This window comes from Tribolium castaneum, chromosome 1, assembly GCF_031307605.1.
Source record: "Tribolium castaneum strain GA2 chromosome 1, icTriCast1.1, whole genome shotgun sequence".
NCBI classification, from domain to species: domain Eukaryota; kingdom Metazoa; phylum Arthropoda; class Insecta; order Coleoptera; family Tenebrionidae; genus Tribolium; species Tribolium castaneum.
In genome coordinates, this window is record NC_087394.1 from 10,909,367 (window position 1) to 10,932,410 (window position 23,044).

Here is a 23,044-nt window from a genome sequence, read left to right on the forward strand (position 1 = left end):
TAATGTTACAAAATGTAAAAGAACTTAAAAAAACTCTAGAATTTTTAAAATTGGTGTGAATTTTCAGTAAGAAACCCACTAAATTATAAAAAAAAATAATTGTGTAATTGTTTTAAGAGATTTATTGAGCATTTTTCAACGAGAAATATATTACTATGTTACCTACTATAAACTATAAAGAAATCTTAGCTAAAAACAAAGAAAAATAGCTCATTTTTAATTTGTTATGAATTTAACTTTTGAACGTTTTTTTTTCTATATTTTTTTACCTTTCTGACTCAATTATAAGTACACCAAAGTAAGCTTCCGTCTTCTGTGACTCAGTTATTAGTGAAGTTTGACTTTTGATATTTTGTAGACGTTATTTATACTCTAGGACGTATTTCAGGAAAATATTTTTAATGGCATGCTATTATTTTTTTGTGTTCATTAGGATATCTCTTTAGCTTCTAAATCGATTCAGGGTTTGTTTTAAAAAAATAAAAACCAAAAAAAATCGGTTTTACGTATTTTAGTTTTAATAAAAATTAATGAAAAATAGAAGCAACATTATTATTACTAGCTGTTTCAAAACTATAAAAACGCCAATGTTGCATATTACCCAATATTTTTTTTAAATATGATTGATAAAATTGTAAAATAGTTATTAATGATTAAATATTATATTTTTAAAATGCATGAATAATTTATAACATCTAATTTTTAGAGAAAATGCGACGTTGGCGTTTTTATAGCTTTGAAACAGCTAATACGTGTTGAACAAAGTGCAACCAATTTGATTGATCTGAATTACCACAGGGCGTTTACAGTTTTCTTCCAAACTTCTTAAACTTTAATGCTTTTTATTTTGCTTATTAGATATATTGCCAAATATTTGAAAAAATTTGCCACTTACTTGAAATAAGCAAAACAGACGTAGAAGTAGACGTACACGTTATTTATGCTCTATTTTAGAAAAATATTTTTGATTATACAGCATGTCCCAAAAAGTATTATAGTCACATTAATATTTTTTTAATGGCACGCTATTCGTTTTTTACGTTCATTAGGATACCTTTTTAGCTTCTTACATTTAAAGCGTTTCGGAATAGCCTGCATATATACAAAGACTTCGATATCTACATAAATGTTCATTTGAATCCATTTTGTGTACGATAATTTATTTTCTAGAAACATTTGATACTTTTTGAGAAATTTATTTCAGAAAATGAGGTAATTGATTTATGTTAAATACTGTTCAGAAATAATTCTGAAATCTGAATTTTCAGCTACAAAAATTAATTCCTCTGCTCGGAAAATCGCTTTCCATCTGTTTGCGTGAGGAATGCGTCAGATATAATTTAGGCGTGATAGGGGAGCGGGATTGTACCTGCTTATTAATAACAGGATGCTCAAAATATGGAAATTTAATTCGATTAAGCGTAACCATGCTCGTGTGGCTACTACAGACCCATATTCTAATCCTTTTATGTTATTATCCATCAATTTGCAATCTGTTAACCCGATAAAAACGCAATAAAAATCTCGCGAAATAAAATTGCTAAAGTATCGATTGAAATAAAATGAAGGAGACGTTAAAAACGATTCCCGACTGCAGACAAAGGTATAAAATGAAATAAGATCAAGTTTATTTGATTACGACAGTAATTAATGCCGGAACTATATATAGAAAAGTGTATTTGAAGAAATGCATAAATGGAAAAGCTCGAGCTAGGATACTTGCGTAATTAATGAAAAATTAGCTATCGATTGGAGTCATGTCAATAATGATTAAATGCCCTATTTTCCATTCAGAGTGTCTAATTTTAGTAATTATTTAATATTTGTTGGTTTAATTATCGGACGTGCTATTGTCTCGAAAAATCTTGTTTAGAACCACATTAACACATTCGAGCTAAAAGCCTCGGCTAATGCGTAAAATTAGATTCTGAATTTTTTCTGTACTTACCTTTTCGGACTCTTACTTACCGGACGTATTCAATGTATTTAATTCAGTTTAATTAAAACACTCGATTCTTTTAAAAATCCATTAACAGATTAAAATGTTTAATTTTTGGAATTCTCAATTTTCCACTTAAACAGGTATTGAGTTCTGTTTATTAATAGCAGCGATACAAAGACAATAAACTGCTTGAAAGCACTAAAACTTTAATGTTTTGGAAAATATGATCTCACGCAACTTCTATCTTTGAGGATCCAATTATGTAGAAGGTTCGAAATTAGAGGTCTCCCCTTTACTATTCCTTCTAGTACAAATGACAGGCGACCAATGAAAGGGAGTTAATATTGTAAGATTGGACGAGTTCAAGCCATAAAGCCAGATAGTATAAATAAAAGAAAGGGATAATGAATCTAGGAAGAGCATTGTTAAGCTGCGGTGAATCAACCACTAAAAGACGTGTAAAAATTGTTGATGAAAGAAGTAAATATTTCTTGGATAAAATAAATACCACCTTTGTATCAAATATTCCAATTTTAATTAAGTTAAAACGAAAACGTATAAATAGCAACTTAATTTTTGTACCAAAAAAAAGCAAACAAACAAATTGTAAAAGTCGTGGGTGTTTTGTTTTTTTTACATTATATTACAGCAACACGAGAGCAATTCAGAAAGAAATCTACTAGCTGTAAAAAGGTCTCATAAACCAATTAATGATCTTTCCTTTTATTTGAATTTTTTCTTTTAAGGATTTTTTTTACTTTTTAAAAAACGGACAAATGTACTAAACACACAAAAATCATTTCTCGTTATTGTAGTTAACATAAATTTGATAATTGTGTAGAAGTTGAAGTAATAATTATGCACAGATAATAAACTCATCTCGCTAAAAGAAGTAAATGTTCGTAATTTGACACTCGAAGAAAATGGATAATGTTTATTATTTATTAACAGGCCCTAGAATAGTTATTAATTTTTTTATTGGTAACATTTTAAGCTCTTTTTAATATCTGAGTCCTAGATTATATACACTATTTTAAAACACGTTTTAAATTAATAGCAACGTGTTTTAAATTAAAATGTTTCACTAAAAAAAATTGAACAACACTCATACGAAAAGGCTTCTCGGGTGTGAAGGTACGCAACTCGCATACGCTCGTTGCATAACGACAGTCCTTGAACTTTAAGCTTGTGTTTATAACGAGTCTGAGTGTAAATCGGACGCTTTATTTCACGAGTAGAATATTGAACCACGAGTAAAAATGAGTTGAATACAACATTTTATTCTTCGAATTAGACTCAAAAAAGCTTAAAATTGCTTTAAATTTGTTAAAAATAATAATATGACGAAAATAATCTGACGTTTCGTATTGGGAAATATGCCAAACAGTTGTCAAAATTTTCTTACACAGGAGAAAAACCGGAAATATTGACAGAAGAATAAACCAAATTAATTTTATTAACATTATTGTATCTTTTTATATACTGTCTTGTTCTTTTTTACTTTTATTGCATCTTAAGTCACTTACAGCTTTTATGTTGATAAACTTAAATTGTTATTATTTTTTAACGAGAGAGGCTTAGAACATAGTCTCATTTAAAACCGTTCACTATGATTTAAAGACTTAGGCTGAATTAATATTTAATATTGTCAAAATTTCCTTACACTGGAGAAAACCATACCTTTTAAGTAAAAATTAGAATATTTTGTAAAAGTATTTGCATAATAAAAATTAGAATACTATTTGAACAAAAAAATTGAAAGTTTCTGTAAATTTGTAACAAATGTTGAAATGTTGAAATGTATGATATTATTATGAAACAATTCTTTTAAGAAAAAAAAGTGTTCGAAATATTGGGAATGATTTGGACATGTTCAATTTTTTTAAGCAATTCTTTACGAAATAACACTTCCCAGATGACAAAAGTTACAAAACTAACACACAAATAATTATTTTGATTTAGGCCAAAGTAACTCAAAAAAAAGTTACTCAGGGAAAACGAAAAAAAAAGAATTGACTTAATTTGACTCAATCAAAAGTAAGTACATGACCTGAGAAGGGGAAGAATGAGAAGCATTTTGAAAAGAGAGAAAAAAGAACATGATGTTTGTTGAAAAAATGATTTGAGGATGAATGTCCACAATCTGCAAGAGGTTTAAAGAATTATCAATAAATTTACTAATAAATTTAAGAAATGCAAAAAAACACGAATCATTTTTTCAAAGTAGTTAAGTTTCAACCATTTAGTTTTTTACCCTCTAGGTGATTTTTTTTACAACAATACATATAGGACAACATGTATCGTCGCAAAATCAATTAAAAAGGTTTAATGGAGATAATTTAAATGTTTCAAATAGTTCAAATCAAAATACGATCACCAAATAAAAATATTCATCTGAGAAATCACCAAAAAAATAATTTAATGAAAAAATACATAAATAAAAAGAGCTCCAACTTTACTTTTGAATTTAGTCGAGATCGCAATTGTAAAAGCAAATAAAAGTAACTGATGATGATAAATATTAATAACCACTGATACATTTTTTGTCAACATTTAATTGTCCAGTTATTTTGTTTCAATTATTTGGTTTTGTTTATTAGTTCATTATAATTTATAAGCAATAATATTCGAAATTTACTGTGAAATATTGTTTTTTCACATTACGTTTGCAAAAAAAGAAAGTTAGGTATTTGTTTTTAGTTTTTATTTTCTGCTTTCTTCAGTACAATTATCCTATAATTCGATTACTTTGTAACAAATTAATTACTCAAGTAATGTGAGTAACTAATTACAAATTAATCTAATTAATTTATTTTTTCAGCAAAGATCCCGTTACAAATTTTATGGTATATGCATATTTGACGAATTCAATTCAAAGTTAAATACCCCACTTAAGGGGATGATTTTCTAAAATAATCTGTTATAATGTAATCAATTACAAAGTAATCGATTACTCTTCAATTGAATTATTTTGTAATTTGTTGCAGCTAATAAAAAAGTATTTGCAATTACAATGTAATTGAATACAAAGAAATTAAAATTAAAAAATTAAAGAATTATTAATTTAATTACATTGTAATCTGATTACGTCCAACTCTGCATATATTTGTGTGTCTCTAAAGTGTACAGATATTTTAAAATGGAAGAAATGCCACTAAATTTTGTTTAAAAGCTTAAAAATATCTCACATAATTATTTCTACATTTTTTTGTGACTATTTTTATGTTTTTCTTCTTCTTTTTCACTAAGAAAATTTTCATTCCAAATAACAAATAACGATTCCTTTCGTTTTGAAATAACCTACAGTATAATATTTCATTTTCTTTGTCTTAAACTAGACCAAAACCTTTCTTTACCACCCTTCTGTTTATCTACAAGCGAACTTGTGTCCCAGTGAAATCTTGTGAACAGTAACATTTTTTTAAAAACCAAATACTTCACACTACACCTTCTTCTATATCACAGCTGTATCACACAGATTATCTATTGAATCGGTTTTTTCCACCATTATCAGATCATTTTACTTCAGTCTTCAACCTACAAATAGTAGACAAGTAGGTATTACTCGTACTTCTGTTCTAGCAGAACTAACACACTGTTCTAGAGACAATTTAAAGAAATGCGTTTTTAAATTTCAAAAAGAATTGATTAGTTATTACTTAAAAAAATCACAACTCATCACTTTTGCCTCACGACGAATGAAGATTTTTCTACGTCTAATCTGTTGTTTGTTAAAAAATTATGGAAACATTTATTGCACAATCAAGTACTAATATGTAGTCAGTTTATTTTTAATTTTTCAAATCTTCAATATACTCATTTTTGATTTTGGTTTTGGCACTTAGCACACTATTATTTTCTTTCAAGTCTTCAAATAAATAGTTTAGTGTTGATTTTACACTTTCTCGAGAGTATTTGCGGTTAAATTTGTGCTAAATAATTCAGAAACAGTCTATGCATAATACAGAACTCAAGTAAACTATCCTCTTTTCAAGAGAAGCGAAGTTAGTGACAAAAGTTTTGCAACAGTTGCGAATCTAGTTGTCCACACACGTGTCTGATAACAAAACTATTGTTTATTTATCATGAATCAAGTGGCTTCGTCATTCCTACCTGTCACATTACGTATACTCGAATAAAAAAGAGACAAATACGTTCCAGCTGACAGTTCATTAATTTGTATCGTAATTTAGTTTTCCATTAGTATGGATGTAAAACCATTAAAAACACATGTAACACGATCACGCTGTTTGTTTATTCTGACCTATGGAAATGTTTGAACCAACCCAACAAAACATGGTGCAGCTGTAAAAGGGTGCTTAATTTTGGCACCAACTGTACATAACAAATATTGATTATATCTGTGTGATTAGTGATAACGAGATTATTCCGCGATAAGTGAGCAGATTCTTATTTTTATTGCTATTTCCATTCGCATTATTGTTCATAAATATTTGTTTGGTTTATACACAGGCGGGAAAATTCATTGCTTGTGACGTCACTAGTTGCGAAAAGCAAATAAATAAATTAATTTTTTGCAAATTGTTCGTTTTGTCGCAGCTGTTACAAAGATCGTTGGCGTTCAGTTTAATTAAACGAATTTCAGTAATTTCATAAATATCACGTCCTCATATGGCGATTTTAATTGGTTCTAATCGTCCTGAATCCGCGATTTGCATAAAGAAACGCAAATCAATCTTGGTGTTTTAATACAGTATTGCTTGCCAATTCCATTAAGAGCTAATTAGTTTGATTAATCTTCTAGTCTGGCGTGACAGATCTAAAACTGGTGGAAACGAGCCGAACCAGTTCTCGGTTTTTCGTTAAAAAATTCTGATGCCTGTCCTATAATCAATTTAATTTTTACGGCGGTTTTATTTGAGTTTAATCTGTAATTCGACGATACCAAAGTGCTCAACAGCGATTTAGTCTTTGCTAACAGTTAATCCATCCCGGATTTTGCTGTTTGTTGAACGATTTAACGATTATAAGCCACAAACAGGCTGAGTACAAAGCAAAGTAGCTAAATCCGACTAGAATAATCAAATCGTAAAATTCTGTCATCCGTGAGGATTTTTGGACGGGTCTTTCGGGTCGAACGAATATACTAAATGAGTTTCATTACGTTCAGTATAGGAAAGGAAAAAGTAAGCGATTTTAGCCACGATTGTGCCTTTGGAGGCCCAGACGAATTTATTTTATTCAGAGTCAATAAAAATCACATTACTTTGTTTTTTTGGCGTATGTGGAATACATCTCAGAGGAAAGAAAGTAAGATTTGTCCCCGGATGAAATTTATAGCGACTTTTATGGCACTTACCATATTCTTGTTTAATGCTGTCTGGAGTTGCAAACTCATGAGTTCTATTTGCTTTTTTGCCAATAATGCGGTTACAGAAATTTGATTTAAAAATATGTTGAAATTTCGCCTGCCTGTAGTATGACCAAAGTTACTTTATTTTTTTTTAATTTTTATCATTTGCAAATTTGTCACTTTTTGGCGACTCTAACCAAAGTTGTAAAGGAAAATTATTAAGTAAAATGAAATAAAGTTTCTAAAACCAAAATTATTTAGATTCACCACATAGTTTCTTTGGAAACTTCCCTTTAGCCCCAATTTTTAAGGGTTTTTCTTCAAACTCGAAATACATATGTTTTGTTAAAAATGTAATTATTTCATACAATTTTTATTTTTCCTAAATTCCAGCCATTCCAGGAATAATGCAACCTGACACCGAAATTTTCTAAATAATTTTAGTAATGTAGGTAATTTTTGTAAAACTATGGTACATGTAATGTAGTTTTTCGACATTAATGGTGCATTTTTTTAAAAATTTGTTACACTATACAGAGTGTTCCGTCTAAACCCCACATTAGAAGTATTAAAAGTTCTATAAAGATATTTATCTGAAAGTTGGTACAAAGTCATAATCCGTTGAGTTCTGCGCAATGAAAATTTTGCAAGATGGCAGCACTTTCGGTTATACCGGAAGTCGCTATTAACTTTCTTATTTTAAATGGAAAGCTATGTTTTACTGCGTTTTTGGATTCGGTGAGTTATTTTAAGGCCGTTTTTATGAGCTTTCCCTATACCTAAGTTTAACCGTTTTTGACATATTTAGGATTTTTTGAAAATTTTTGGATTTGCACCTGTCACTTAAAAAATCGGTAACTTGCTTAGTTTTAGAGATTTCGAAATCGTATTAGGAGAATTAAAAAAGGAGGCCTATATCTGTTCTTCAGTTTGTTTAAAATTGAAAATTAAGTTGATAAACCTAAAAATTTTAAGGTTAAGTTTGGACAATTTCAAGTACCCAGAAATTCATTTTTTCAAATGTCCCAATTTTATTTTACTAGATGGAGGAGAATTTTGTTCTCCATCGATTTGTATTAGTATTCCCTATATCTAACTGTGATAATTTTCAAGTTATGTTGATTTTTTTATCATTGTAGGAAATTTTTTACTAACCACAGCTATTTTTGCATAGTTTGTCATAAAAATATTTCTGATTCAACTTAAACCATAAATTCTGTTCAAAATTGTGTTATCCAAACTCTACAAACAAAATAAAATCATTGAATGCTGGTTTAACGAACTCTAATTTCTCACATTTTTTCATTGATTTCCATGGCAAAGTATGAGAATAGACCTATGGCTAATGAATTTTTCAATCTCAACAAAAAGTTATTGTAACTTGAAAACTATTAAACAAAAGTATAGGGAATGCTAATACAGATCGACGCAAAATAAATTCTCTACCATTTAATGAAATAAAACTTTTGACATTTCTTTTGAAAAAAAATAGTTATGGGTGCTTAAATTTCTGCAAACTTAACTTTAAAAAAATTGGAGTTGTTTATTCTTTTTTAGAAATTTGAAGCATCAAAGGAAAGATTAGGCTTTCTCTTTCAAATGAGCTAAAAGTATTTCTAAATTGTTAAAAATGGCAGAGTTATTGATTTTTGAACTGGAATGTGCGAATCCAAAAAAAATTAAAAAATCGTGAATATTTCATAAACGGCTAAAGCTTATGAAAACTACCTTAAAATAACTCTAGTAATTCAAAACCGCATTAAAAAATATAGCTTTCTATTTAAAATAAGGTAGTTGAAGGTAGTTAAAAGTATTTTCATTGAGCAGGTCTTAAAAGATTGTGGTTATAGAACTCCCAATTCTTCTAATGTGGGTTTTAGACAGAACAGACTGCATACAGTTTTTTTTCGCATTTTTTTAAACTATTTTTTAGCTTTTGTCCTTTTATTTTGTTGTAAATTAATCACTAGAGTAGTTAATAATAAAATTTTTGTTTTGCCGGATGTTAGAAAGAGGCGCAAAAACTTTGGATTTGAAGCTAATGGAGTCTATGAACTCGATGTATCTGCAGTGCAGTGAGTGGCATTGTCTTATTTTTTGCTTTGTTACAACTCAAACATTTGTTGGATGCAACGTCTGTATATGTTTTGGAATTGAATTTAAAAAGAAAAGTGCGCCAATGCGAAATTGGTTTAAATAAATGTCTTCCTCTTGTTACATTTTACGCCCGATTCTCTTGTCCTGAGACAATGTACAGATTTGTTTCTAGAACAATAATAGAAAACTTCACTACTTCTTGTAGTAATTTTTTTGTGTTGATTGCAATCATTTGTTAATGTTAAATATTTCATTAACATTAAAAATCTAGGTGTGAAATTTGTATTAGCAATAAAACGGTTTTATGTTAAAGTTGACAAATCCCCCAGTCTTTTGTTTCTAATCCGAAATTTTAATAGGATTAATACTTGTAAGTGCTTTCCTGCTAACTGCTACGGTGAGAACAAATTTCCTCTCTTACATTAAATGGTAATTTTTACAAATCTGCAGTCTCGGATCTTTCCAGCCTTTTTTTAATACTTATAACTCGTAGGAGAGTGTTTCAGCTTGATTTTTGCGGTATATTTTTTTCCGGATTTAAAAATTAAACACTTATTAACTCTTAGTAACGATTTGGAAAAAGATGAAATATAAATTAGGTACAAATTATTTAAATATAAATAAAAGTAATTACTTATTCATAAAATAGCTTACTTCATTACTTCATGAGTTGAATTAATTACTTGATTCGTGTTTAGGTTCTGTGACAAACTCTAAAAGCATCTCTTTCACTACCGTAAACCTCTTCAAAATACTAAGCGATAGATATGTTCTTTGTCAAGTTAGGATTTATTAAAGATTAGTCAAAAAAAAAAACTCATGGAAATATTTTTTTCTGATCAAGCGTGGTTTAAAAATGTGATCCTCATCAGTGTAATAATCTTCAAATTGGAAATTTAGTATTTTTACAAGAACATAAATTTTAAATACATAGTAACGTGTATTAAAGATTTGCGAATGGAGAAAAAAATAATCAGACAAAAAATTGCATTTTAAGAAATAATTTATATTGAGTTTGTACAGGATGTCATAAGGTAAATTAGATTAAATTATATTTAAAATTATTTCAAGAAATAGCCGTTCTTCATAAAACCAAATAAACTATATTAACATTTAATTCTTTTAAACTATCTTGTTTTTTGAATTTTTTCCATTAAATTATTTATTTTTACTTTCGTTGTAAACTGTAAAGCGACGTATAAAAGTTTTTAAAACTTCCCCAAGAGTTATTATTGCATCTTAAGTCACTAACAGCTTTTATGTAGATAAAATTAAATTATTATTTTTTTTAACACGACAGGCTTAGAAAATAGTCTCATTTAAAACTGTTCACTATGATTTAAACACTTTGGGCCTGTTAATAGAAGAATTAATATTTTAATTCGCAATTATTTCATAACTCCGAGCATATAATTGCTTCAATTTGGCCACGTGATCACTTAAATCTGTCGTTTGGTGTAATTACTTTAAGAACGCTTCTGTAAACCGCCCCATATTTTATTTATTGTTTGACCTTTTTTCTTGGTTCTTTTTCTTTTCTGTTTCATTGCATAATTAGTTTAGATTAGCTTAGACACCTCTTCACAACGGACTCCATCGCTGTCCGTTGTTGAGAGGTTTTACTGTAATACGAGAGTGAGTAAAATAAATTCAAGAAACTACTCTGAACTTTTCTAAATATGATTGTATTAAAAATGAAATAGGAATACATGTGTAATATTTGCTTTGATTGTTTATTTTATTTTCATTACAATCATTGTTTTGTGGACAAACGTATTTGGACTAAAACTAAAATTGTTTGAATATTTGATCACATTGAAAAATTCTCGACAAATTGATTACCTGGAAATGGGAATTAAACGCAGCCTATGTTTTCCATAAAGTCTAAATTTATAACAACAATGGTTGCGGCAATAAGCAGTGTAGGAGAACTATTCAAAACTAGGAATTAACACGAAATTAATGCGTCATTAACTCATTTAATTATAATTCTATTTACAACAGTTCACTTTTAAAGTAGAAGCAGAAAATAAATGTATTTAAAATGCATTTATGTAAACTTGTTCAAATTATCCATCCAGACGTTTATTACTGTTCCTGAAGCGCATATTTTATACATCGCCTTTTAGATGAAAAACTGCTTCGTTACGGTTGCACCTGACATTTGACGATGGATGCTCTATTAACAATGGAGGTAATATTTTGCAGTTGATGTTGAAAGCTCAGCTCAGACCTCAGAAGCTTTTCCAGGCTTTTAGTTTAAAACTTGTGGTGTTTCGAACAAAAAAAAACGAAAACATAACAAATCAATTTCTAATAGAACGAAACCTATTCTGAATGCGACAACCTAGTTTAATTCCATATACAGGGTGTCCGTTTTGCGAGCTCCACCATGGGGATCTCTGTTATTATAAGAGATACGAAGTTGGTCAAATTATGACAAAGTTGTGCATTTTTATGCTGAACAATTATCTGAAAAAAAATTGGATGTTATTTTTAGTTTTTGAGAAAAAAAACGAAAATTTTTGTAATTTTTGTTTGTATTTTTTCAAGCGAAAACAAAAAGAACTGGATGTTTTTAACTAGGACGTTCTTGAGGCACTTTTTTACAAGGAACGATATCTTACATAACATGATCGTATCTTACATGCTGATCAAAATTGAGAAAAAAATTTGCGAAGATTGCTTTGGAAAAAAAAAAACAATTTTATTTTTGAACAAACTAGATGAGTTTGGATCTGAAAGGTTTACATTTTCGCTCAGCTTATTTATTTAAAAACTAAACGACATGATTAGCTAAAAGTTTATTCTTCACTAAAGCAAAACAAAACAAAGTTATAAAAATTCTGCTCGCATAGTATTTAATAGAACTGTCAAAATTTTGTTTGTTAAACAAAATTTTTGGCGTTTTTGTTTTTCTTATGTTTATTCAGCATAAAGATTTGATCACATCATGTGATACATCGTTGTATTCAGGAACAAAAGAACTTTTCAAAAATTTAAAGAGTAAATATGGCTTCCATCACAGTTGGGTGTTGTAACTCTGTCAGCAAGAACGCCTTGGAAAAGTTCATGACGCATTTAGATTTTTTGTAAAAAGTACGTCAAAAATGTTTTACCTAAAAAGGTCTAGTTTCTTTGGTTTTCGATTAAAAAAAATTTGATTTTTCTCAATAATTCAAAAACTAAAACTAACACATTAAATTTTCTTTCAGGTAATTGTTCAGCAAAAAAATGTACTACTTTGCTTTAGTTATTGCGCAAAATTTCTTAAATGTAAGCCCACAAATCACAGAATAATGTCAAAAATCAAAAACTAAGTTTTTTTATGTTTATCTAAACTAGAACGACCAAAGTACCAAATTTTGTCGAAAATAACCAAAAATTTAGATTTTCTAAGCGTTTATTCAGCAAAAACTCAATTATTGAACAAACATGTTTAAAATGTAAGCCAATAAATTACAAAATTATGTCTAAAAGAAATTATTTTTGCAAGTATTGAAGATTTAAATACTTGTTTAGACAAAAATCAAGTTTTTCTTCTTGTTTTTATTAAACTGGATCGAAAAAATCTACAAATTTGGTCGAAAATGAGCAAGGATTTAAGTTGCCTTAGCGTTTAGTCAGCAAAAACTCAATTGTTGCGCAAAATTTTTTAAATGTAAGCTAACAAATCACAGAATTATGTCAAAAATGACAATATTTTAACAAGTTCTGAAAATTTAAACACGTTTTTAGACCAAAACCTAAGTTTTTTTTATGTTTTTATTAAACTAGAACGAACAAAGTACCAAATTTTGTCGGAAATACCAAAAAATTTAGACTTTCTAAGCGTTTATTCAGCAAAAACTCAATTATTGAACAAATATGTTTAAAAAGTAAGCCAATAAATCACAGAATTATGTCTAAAAGAAATTATTTTTGCAAGTATTGGAGATTTCAACACGTTTTTAGACAAAAATCAAGTTTTTCTTCTTGATTTTATTAAACTAGATCAAAAAAAATCTAAAAATTTGGTCGAAAATGACCAAAGCTTGAAGTTTCTTAACCGTTTGTTCAGCAGAAACTCAATTGTTGCGCAAAATTTCTTAAATGTATGCTAACAAATCACAGAATTATGTTAAAAATGACATTATGTTTACAAGTTCTGAAACTTTAAACACGTTTTTATACCAAAAACTAATTTTTTTTCCATGTTTTTATTAAACTAGAACGAACAATGTACCAAATTTTGTCGAAAATGACATTTTCTGACAAAAATTTACATTTTCTAAGCGTTTATTCAGCAAAAACTCAATTATTGAACAAATATGTTTAATAAGTAAGTCAATAAATTACAAAATTATGTCTAAAAGAGATTATTTTTGCAAGTATTGAAGATTTAAATACTTTTTTAGACAAAAATCAAGTTTTCTTCTTGTTTTTATTAAACTGGATCGAAAAAATCTACAAATTTGGTCGAAAATGACCAAGGATTTAAGTTGTCTTAGCGTTTAGTCAGCAAAAACTCAATTGTTGCGCAAAATTTTTTAAACGTAAGCTAACAAATCACAGAATTATGTCAAAAATGACAATATTTTAACAAGTTCTGAAAATTTAAACACGTTTTTAGACCAAAACCTAAGTTTTTTTTATGTTTTTATTAAACTAGAACGAACAAAGTACCAAATTTTGTCGGAAATAACCAAAAATTTAGACTTTCTAAGCCTTTATTCAGCAAAAACTCAATTATTGAACAAATATGTTTAAAAAGTAAGCCAATAAATCACAGAATTATGTCTAAAAGAAATTATTTTTGCAATTATTGGAGATTTCAACACGTTTTTAGACAAAAATCAAGTTTTTCTTCTTGATTTTATTAAACTAGATCAAAAAAAATCTAAAAATTTGGTCGAAAATGACCAAAGCTTGAAGTTTCTTAACCGTTTGTTCAGCAGAAACTCAATTGTTGCGCAAAATTTCTTAAATGTATGCTAACAAATCACAGAATTATGTTAAAAATGACATTATGTTTACAAGTTCTGAAACTTTAAACACGTTTTTATACCAAAAACTAATTTTTTTTCCATGTTTTTATTAAACTAGAACGAACAATGTACCAAATTTTGTCGAAAATGACATTTTCTGACAAAAATTTACATTTTCTAAGCGTTTATTCAGCAAAAACTCAATTATTGAACAAATATGTTTAAAAAGTAAGCCAATAAATCACAGAACTATGTCTAAAAGAGATTATTTTTGCAAATATTGAAGATTTAAACATGTTTTTAGACAAAAATCAAATTTTTCTTCTATTAAACTAAATCGAAAAAAAATTTTATCAAAAATTCAAAGAGCAAATATGGCTTCCATAAGAAAAATCAAAGTTGAATGTTGTAACTTTGTCAGCAAGAACGCCTTAGAAAAGGCGATGATATATTTAGATTTCTTGTAAAAAGTACGTCCAAAATGTCTAGTTTTTTTGGTTTTTGCATAAAACAAATTTTGATTTTTCTCAATAATTCAAAAACTAAAACTAACACATTAAATTTTTTTTCAGGTAATTGTTCAGCACAAAAATGCGCTACTTTGCCTTATTTTTTTATAATAACCATGGTGGAGAACAAATATCGGCCACTCTGTATTTAATTTAATTTAAGGGTAAAATCTTATGAGATTTTTTTTTAGTTTGGTCTCCAATTGTAGTGTTGTATTTTTGTTTTTTTAACGGTCTTCTACAAAATAGTTTAACACTTTCGCCCCATAAAATAAAAAATGTATAGCAAAAACGATCTATTTCTGCACAATAAAGCCTATCATGTCGATCACGGCTGCCATTATTTCCGTGCGCATATTATAAGTAAACATAGGTGATATTGGCAGACAGGTGATACAAACAAGGAACCCTATGTTATATCTCGAACAGGTTAATAAGTAAAGCAAATAAAGTTTATTAAAAGGGTAAAAACTCAATTATTTTCAGTAGGTTGGTCCTCTTGTTGGTATTTTCGAATTTTATTAAGAACGCTTTTTATTGCAGGATCTCCAATATTGAAGAATGACGCGAACTCACCGACCATGCCACCGCCACAAATTACAGGTGAGGAATCGACATTTTTCTTTTTCAATAAGAAATTTCACGAGTGAAATAAGTTTATAACTTGGTTGTTGACGCCGATTCCAATTTATCTTACTTACCTTTATACGGTCTTGACTTTATTTATTTACGCTTTATTTATGAAAATGGATGATGTCTTAATGGTACGGATTGGTTTTTATGCAAATGTTATTTGGAGGAGGCTTTCGAGTAATTTTATCCAACGACGTAGATTTTTAATAAAGGGTACAGGACGACAGACTGATAATAATGTGTGCGAAATTTCCATCAACAGTATAAATTAATGTATTATGTTACGTGAGTAAGCTGCCACCACCGGCGATAACATGTCCGTGTAATGGATTTTGTCGCAGTGATCACTTGAGATGTTATCATAAATGGGAGGATAATAATAATATTAAAACATAATTATTACAATAATATAGTAAATATAATTGGTGTTTAAATTTATGAAAACACTCAAAAACGAATAATCACAGAGAATCCAACGTTTGCTTTTTGCATGTGAATTTTTTCAAAATTTTACTACAATTCCTTAAAATTAAAAATATTAATTAGGGATTAATTCAAGAATGGGATAAATTAGAAGTTGGAAAATTGTAACAAAACAGTCCTTGGTAAGATAACACTATAAAAAGTAATTTAATAGAAAAGCAACAATTTTGTAACAAAGTAGTAATGGTAAAAAAGTAGTAAAACCCCAAACTAAGCCTGAAGATGGTCAAACAATTGTTGGCCGAAACATGTAATTTTTCAAATTTGAGAAAAAATGTCAAATTTTATATTTTTTCTTTTACGTAACTATTTCAGGAATGGATCAAAGTAAAATAAAAATGTATTTTCTTTTCTTTCTACTGCTTTACTTTTACTTATAATAATTCTTTTAAACTGGCGCCACTAAGAAAAAACTGTTCGGACTTCGAAGAGGTCCAACTATAATGTTTTTTTAAGTGCACAAGCATCCTGGTCCAGAAATATAAATTAAATTAGGATTTTTATTGACTTCGCCAAATGGTTTCACACTCTTACATTCAAACGACGATTGCGACAAAAGAATTTAAAAAGTAGAAGTAGTTTAATGTATGCTTGTGTAGAATGATCTGGGTAATCGATTGGCGTTAACAAAATTCACTAGTTTTTAATAGTTTTTAAACTATAATTATAAATTCTTTTTTGCATTTATTAAGTTTTTTCATGTTTTTATTAAACTAGAACGAACAAAGTACCAAATTTATGACCAAATGACCAAAAATTTACATTTTCTAAGCGTTTATTCAGCAAAAACTCAATTATTGAACAAATATGTTTAAAAAGTAAGCCAATAAATCACAGAATTATGTCTAAAAGAGATTATTTTTGCAAGTATTGAAGATTTAAACACGTTTTTAGACAAAAATCAAGGTTTTCTTCTTGATTTTATTAAAATAGATAAAAAAATCTAAACATTTGGTCAGAAATGACTAAAAATTTATTTTAGTAAGCGTTTATTCAGCAAAAACTTAATTGTCGCCCAAATTTTTTAAATGTAAGCCAACATCACAGAATGATGTCAAAAATTAAATCATTTTTACAAGTTCTGAGAATTTAAACACGTTTTTAGATCAAAAACTAAGTTTTTTTACGTTTTTATTAAACTAGAACGAACAAAGGACCAAATATTGTCGAAAATGACCAAAAATTTACATTTTCTAAGCGTTTATACACCAAAAACTCAATTATTTAACAAATATGTTTAAAAAGTAAGCCAATAAATCACAGAATTATGTCTAAAAGAAATTATTTTTGCAAGTATTGAAGATTTAAATACGTTTTTAGACAAAAATCAAGGTTTTCTTCTTAATTTTATTAAACTAGATCGAAAAAATCTAAAAATTTGGTAGGAAATGACTAAAAATTTATTTTAGTAAGCGTTTATTCAGCAAAAACTTAATTGTCGCGCAAAATTTTTTAAACATAAGCCAACAAATCACAGAATGATGTCAAAAATTAAATTATTTTTACAAGTTCTGAGAATTTAAACACGTTTTTAGACGAAAAACTATTTTTTTTACGTTTTTATTAAACTAGAACGAACAAAGGACCAAATTTTGTCGAAAATGACCAAAAATTTACATTTTCTAAGCGTTTATACAGCAAAAGCTCAATTATTTAACAAATATGTTTAAAAAGTAAGCCAATAAATCACAGAATTATGTCTAAAAGAAATTATTTTTGCAAGTATTAGAGATTTAAAGACGTTTTTTGACAAAAATCAAGTTTCTCTTCTTGTTTTTATTAAACTAGATGGAAAAAATCTACAAATTTGGTTGAAAGTGACCAAAGATTTAAGTTCTTTTAGCGTTTATTCAGCAAAAACTCAATTGTTGTGCAAAATTGCTTAAATGTAAGCCAACAAATCACAGAATTATGTCAAAAATGACATTATTTTTACGAGTTCTGAAAATTTAAACACGTTTTTAGACCAAAAAACAAAAACCAAAAATATGTTTAAAAAGGGAGCCAACAAATCACAGAATTATATCTAAAAGAGATTAGTTTTGCAAGTATTGAGGATTTAAACACGGTTTTAGAAAAAAATCAAGTTTTTCTTTTTCTTTTTATTAAACTAGATTTAAAAAATCAACAAATTTAATTTATTGAGCAATAACTCAATTGTTGCGCAAAATTTTTTTAAAAGTAAGCCAATAAATCACTGAATTATGTCAAAAATGTTATTATTTTTGAGGATTTAAACACGTTTATTGATATATATATAAATTGATATATATATATATATATATATATATATATATATATATATATATATATATATAAAATATATTATTATTTTATTATTGAGCAAAAACTCAATTGTTGCGCAAAATTTTTTTAAAAGTAAGCTAATAAATCACAGAATTATGTCAAAAATGTTATTATTTTTGAGGATTTAAACACGTTTTTAGACCAAAAATAGAGTTTTTCTTCCTGCTTTTATTAAACTAGAACAGAACACCACATTTGGTCGAAAATAATAAAAAATTAACAATTTACAGAGATAATGTACCTTGTTAGATTTTGGGTGATTTTCAATCTTTCTTCATGTACTAAATGCTCTGGTTCAGACATAAATTTAATGCTATCATTGTTTTTGGTGATTTTTAAGGTGATCTTTGAACTTTGATTATTTACTACAAAAACAGCCCTGTTTTTAAGGCGTCAAATCAGAATTAACATTTTACATACGGAGCTATGTTATTTTTTTTCGAATGAACCACATTTCTACAGAAAACGTAAAAAAGTTATCAAAGGTTATCACAAATTTGATGGACTTAAAATTCCGCATCGAAAATATGTAATTCATATAAATAATCGCGCATTTTATTGTAGTGATGTTATATAAACAAACAACATACGTATCACAAAAAAGCACCCAGACAATGTTAAGTTTATATTCAAATTTTTATTCAATATGTTTTAACACGTGGTACGCACTTATTTTTAAGTTAGAGTTTTAGTTTATTAGTAAAACTTCTTTATTAATAAAGTTATTCTTATAGTCTTCTAAACTTTTGAGGCTCCTTCTTTGAGATAAGTGTTTCAAAAATAAAAAAATATAACAAAGTTGCTTTCCAAAAACTGAATATTTTTAAGAAGTTTTAGGCTAAAACTTTTAAGTCACTATAAGCGATTTCAAAACTATAGATATGCCAATGTCGCAGTTTTTCTAAAAGTTAGTTGTTATAACTTATTCATGCACTTAAAAAAGTTCACAGCTAATATAATTTACAGTTTTGATGAGAGATTAAATGATAAATAAGTATTTTACATGTTTATCAACATTATTTAAAAAAATAATTTAGCAGAATGTGACGTTGGCATTTTTATTTATATTTTAATTCTTAAAATACACAAAAAGTTAGAACTTTTGAATACTTTTTTTCATATCCAGCGTGCAGTCACAGCCAACTATACTTCGAAAAAATTTTTAAATTATTGACAATGACCTACCTATAATTTTATAATTCTGTGATATCTCTGGAGTCACCCAAAAATACTTATTTCATTTTTCAGTTGTTATACACTTCCTATACTTTCATTTACTGAAAGTGTAATCTAATAGTAATAGCTGTTTAAAAACTATAAAAAAACGCCAACGTAGCATTTTCTCTCAAAATTTGCTGTTATAAATTTTTGGTGCACTTCAAAAAAATAAAAGCTATAGTGTAATTTATACTTTCAATAAGAGATCTCATTATTAATAACTATCTTACATTTTTATCAACCTTGCTTAACAAAATAATTTGGTAAAATGCGACGTTGGCGTTTTTATAGTTTTGAAACAGCTAATATATTATTATACGAGTTTTAGAAAACGTTCTATTGTGGCACGAATGGTTTTAGAACATGACGAAGGAGTGTCACAATTAAGTCTTAAAAATAAAACGAGTGCAATCTATACTATTTTTTCTGTTTTCTATTTTTGTTGTTTGTTTTTGTTTATCAAAATCTATTCGAACTATTTCCTCTTAATTTTGTTAATTATTCGGGCTTTATCATTAATCTGTTCACAGATCAAGTAGAAAAAGTAGAAAAGTAGAAAAGTAGAAAAGTAGAAAAGTAGAAAAGTAGAAAAGTAGAAAAGTAGAAAAGTAGAAAAGTAGAAAAGTAGAAAGTAGAAAAGTAGAAAGTAGAAAAGTAGAAAATGTAGCAAAATTTTTTTCCATTATCATAATAAAATTCCACTAGCAACCTAATTTACACACTTTTGTTAAGTATCATCTGCTCTTTACAATGATTGTGCTTTTGTATTTTACTACTTTTCCAAACGGTAGAGAATCTTTTCAGACTTTGTCACCTAAGACAACAAAATAACACTTAATAAAATAAGTAAAGTTATATTCGGTACACTATCTCTGTTAAAATGTGTATTTAACAACTTGATACGAAATCTACAAAGAAAATTTTATTTTAATATTTGATTACTAGTGGGTGTAGACATATTGTGCCTCAACAGTATTCCTGCTGCGTGTGTCAAATAACTACTGCCAGAAGAGCAATTTGTCTTAGATACAATTTAGCCTATTCGCAACAATAAACTGCGTTGCTCACGAACTGGTTAAATGATTAGTCGAAATTTCGAACCGATGAAACACATGGTGTTACAGAAATCCATAAAATTTTTAACTTATAGGTTTACTATTATTTATTAAATTTCTCCATATTATTCAAATCGAACTCCTATCAGCCTACGTTTGAAGTTTATTTGTTTTTTTTTATAATCACCGTAAGTATTTATTGTGACATTAACGGCTTTCAGTAATAAAAAGTACATTTTATTGGTTCTGATATACAAGCAATAAATAAATGTGTTAAGAGGTCGTGCCGACCAATGGTATTCAACACGTAATGCAGTTGAATATTTTAATTAACCTTTGTTTCATCTGAACCGAAAGATTTAATCTTGTTTTGTGTGAAAAAGTAGTTTTGGGACTTGCTAGGAAGAGATAGCAAATTAGTTTAGATCCTTTAAAGGCTTTTGAGCGTAGTTTCCGAACTGCAATAATTAAATTTTCCTGTGATACGTACGTATGTGTGTGATACACACCTGAAACACAAATAGTAAATTAATTTTCAACCCGCTGAGATTAATTAAATGATACAAAAGAGCTGCAAGTGAACGGCAAAGCTTTGAAATTTCTTCGATTTTTCTAGGCGATCAAATTTCTGATTACCTCATCAGCCATCCGGATTTCCTGGAGCGCTACATTATGGAAGAGGTTGAAGTGGAGCAACTGGAAAGGTGGATCATACGTAAATCTCAACGTTTAAAAAAGAAACCGGAAAGTGCGAGCAGGAACGGCCGGAAAACCAGTCTTTCGAGATGGAAGTTTTGTGTACACGCCGACAAACGCCAGATGCTGCAGGATCTCACTCACAGCCTACAACTAAGGCCTACGAAAGATCACGTCCTGTGGGAATTGGCCAACTGCATTTGTTCTGCCGTTAATGCAGACGGGTTTAGGTAGGTAAATGATTTTTTCTAATTTTGCGCCACCACAGGCTTCAAACACCCATAAATCAATGATTTCGCAACTGGAGATTCTCACTTTAATTCTTCTTGGGGGATTTTTAAGCGCAAAACACGTCTTCTTTGTTAATACCTTGAACAAATGCGCTTAGGATTCTTTGTATAAGAAAAACGAATACAATAATGTGCTTATACTTACATTTTACCTATCTAATTCAAATTTAAGTTTGATTGAAGTTTGACTCAACAAGCCACAGACATTTAAGAAAATCACCAAATTTATTAATGCGTGAAAGTGTTCCCACATTTTCCACATTTCAAAAGATTTTGTCAAAATTCTTCGAATTACGAGCAAATTACTTTATTTCAGATAATTTTGAGCCACTCTTACCAGAATAGTACATTAAAGTATAAAATGGAGGATGGAGGCTACGCCGTCGTGTTCGAAAAATCACGCGTGTTTTAAAGACCAATTATCCACGAAAACTTTACGTTATTTTTTTGTATTGGTACACTTTGAAATCTTAAATTCTGATGTAAATATTAAAAAAATTGGAAATAGTGTAATGGAATTGTTATGGAATTGATTGTCATTATGATAAAAAATTCTTAAAAAGTTGCCATTTATCTTCCCGTTTTTTGGGTTAATGATAAAACGCGCGTTTTTGAAAGTTGGATTTATACACGCTGTTGCGTGCTTTAAATAAGCAAAATAGATTACCAATAAAAAAAGGAATAAAAGGTTAAATTTAAAAAAAACAACAAATAATGTGATTTATTTTTTACGATTATAATATACGAAAAATCGTATTTACATCACAGGTTGTAATATATTGTTTATTTATGTTTATTTTTAGCCATATTTTTTTATTTAAGTTGATTCATTAATTGACTTCCTATTAGAAATTTCGCTAGTGTTATAAAAAGCAGTCTAATTTACTTTATTTTAACCAATTTTTCTTAAGAAATAAACTAATCGAAAACAGTTAGGGATATTGGTAATTTAATATTTACATAATCATATTCATTAGCAATAAGTTTAAAACAACAATATTTGAAAGACCACTCTGCTACAATGGAATAATTATACAATTCCTGTCATTTCCTTAAAAAAAAATCTCTTCTTGATTCTTCTTGATTTATTTTTTTTTGTTTTTGTGTTTTTTATTGTTATTTTTCTTCAGGTTTCTTTAGTTTTTGTACGGTGCAGTTTTTGAAAATTTTATTTCGTTTATTTTTTTATTCATTTATTTATTATTTTAAGATTAAAAAGTTGTTGCTAAGGATAATAATTTTTACTTCCAAATGTTAAACTAGTACAACTCCAAACGATGAAAAAATATTATAATCCTGCATACTTTCTTTAAAATTCAATGATATCCTTAGCTTATTTTGATCAGTTTATTTGTACGAGGTAAAAGGGTTGGCAGACTAAGACTGAGAGGAGAGTATCACATAAACTTTTTTGTAAGTAATAGATTTTTTATACCTATAAATCGTTGACTTTACTTGAAACTATAACTGTATCTATATTTTTAATGATTGCAACAATCATTTTGAACAAATTAATGTTCCAAAACACCAAAA

General features: G+C 28.1%; 1 protein-coding gene across 10 annotated transcripts in view; it reads left to right on the forward strand.

Moving 5' to 3' along the window:
- Nucleotides 1-23,044, forward strand: part of LOC659510 (probable 3',5'-cyclic phosphodiesterase pde-5) — a 94,018-nt gene that overhangs the window by 27,271 nt on the left and 43,703 nt on the right. For all 10 annotated transcript variants that reach the window (XR_010333393.1, XR_010333397.1, XR_010333400.1 and 7 more), the window contains 2 exons: nt 15,373-15,432; nt 21,142-21,451. Coding sequence is in view for 4 of the 10 variants with exons in the window: in XM_064355577.1 (XP_064211647.1) it covers nt 15,373-15,432; nt 21,142-21,451 (370 nt within the window). In the remaining 6 variants the exon portion in view is untranslated. The remainder of the gene's footprint in view (nt 1-15,372; nt 15,433-21,141; nt 21,452-23,044) is intronic.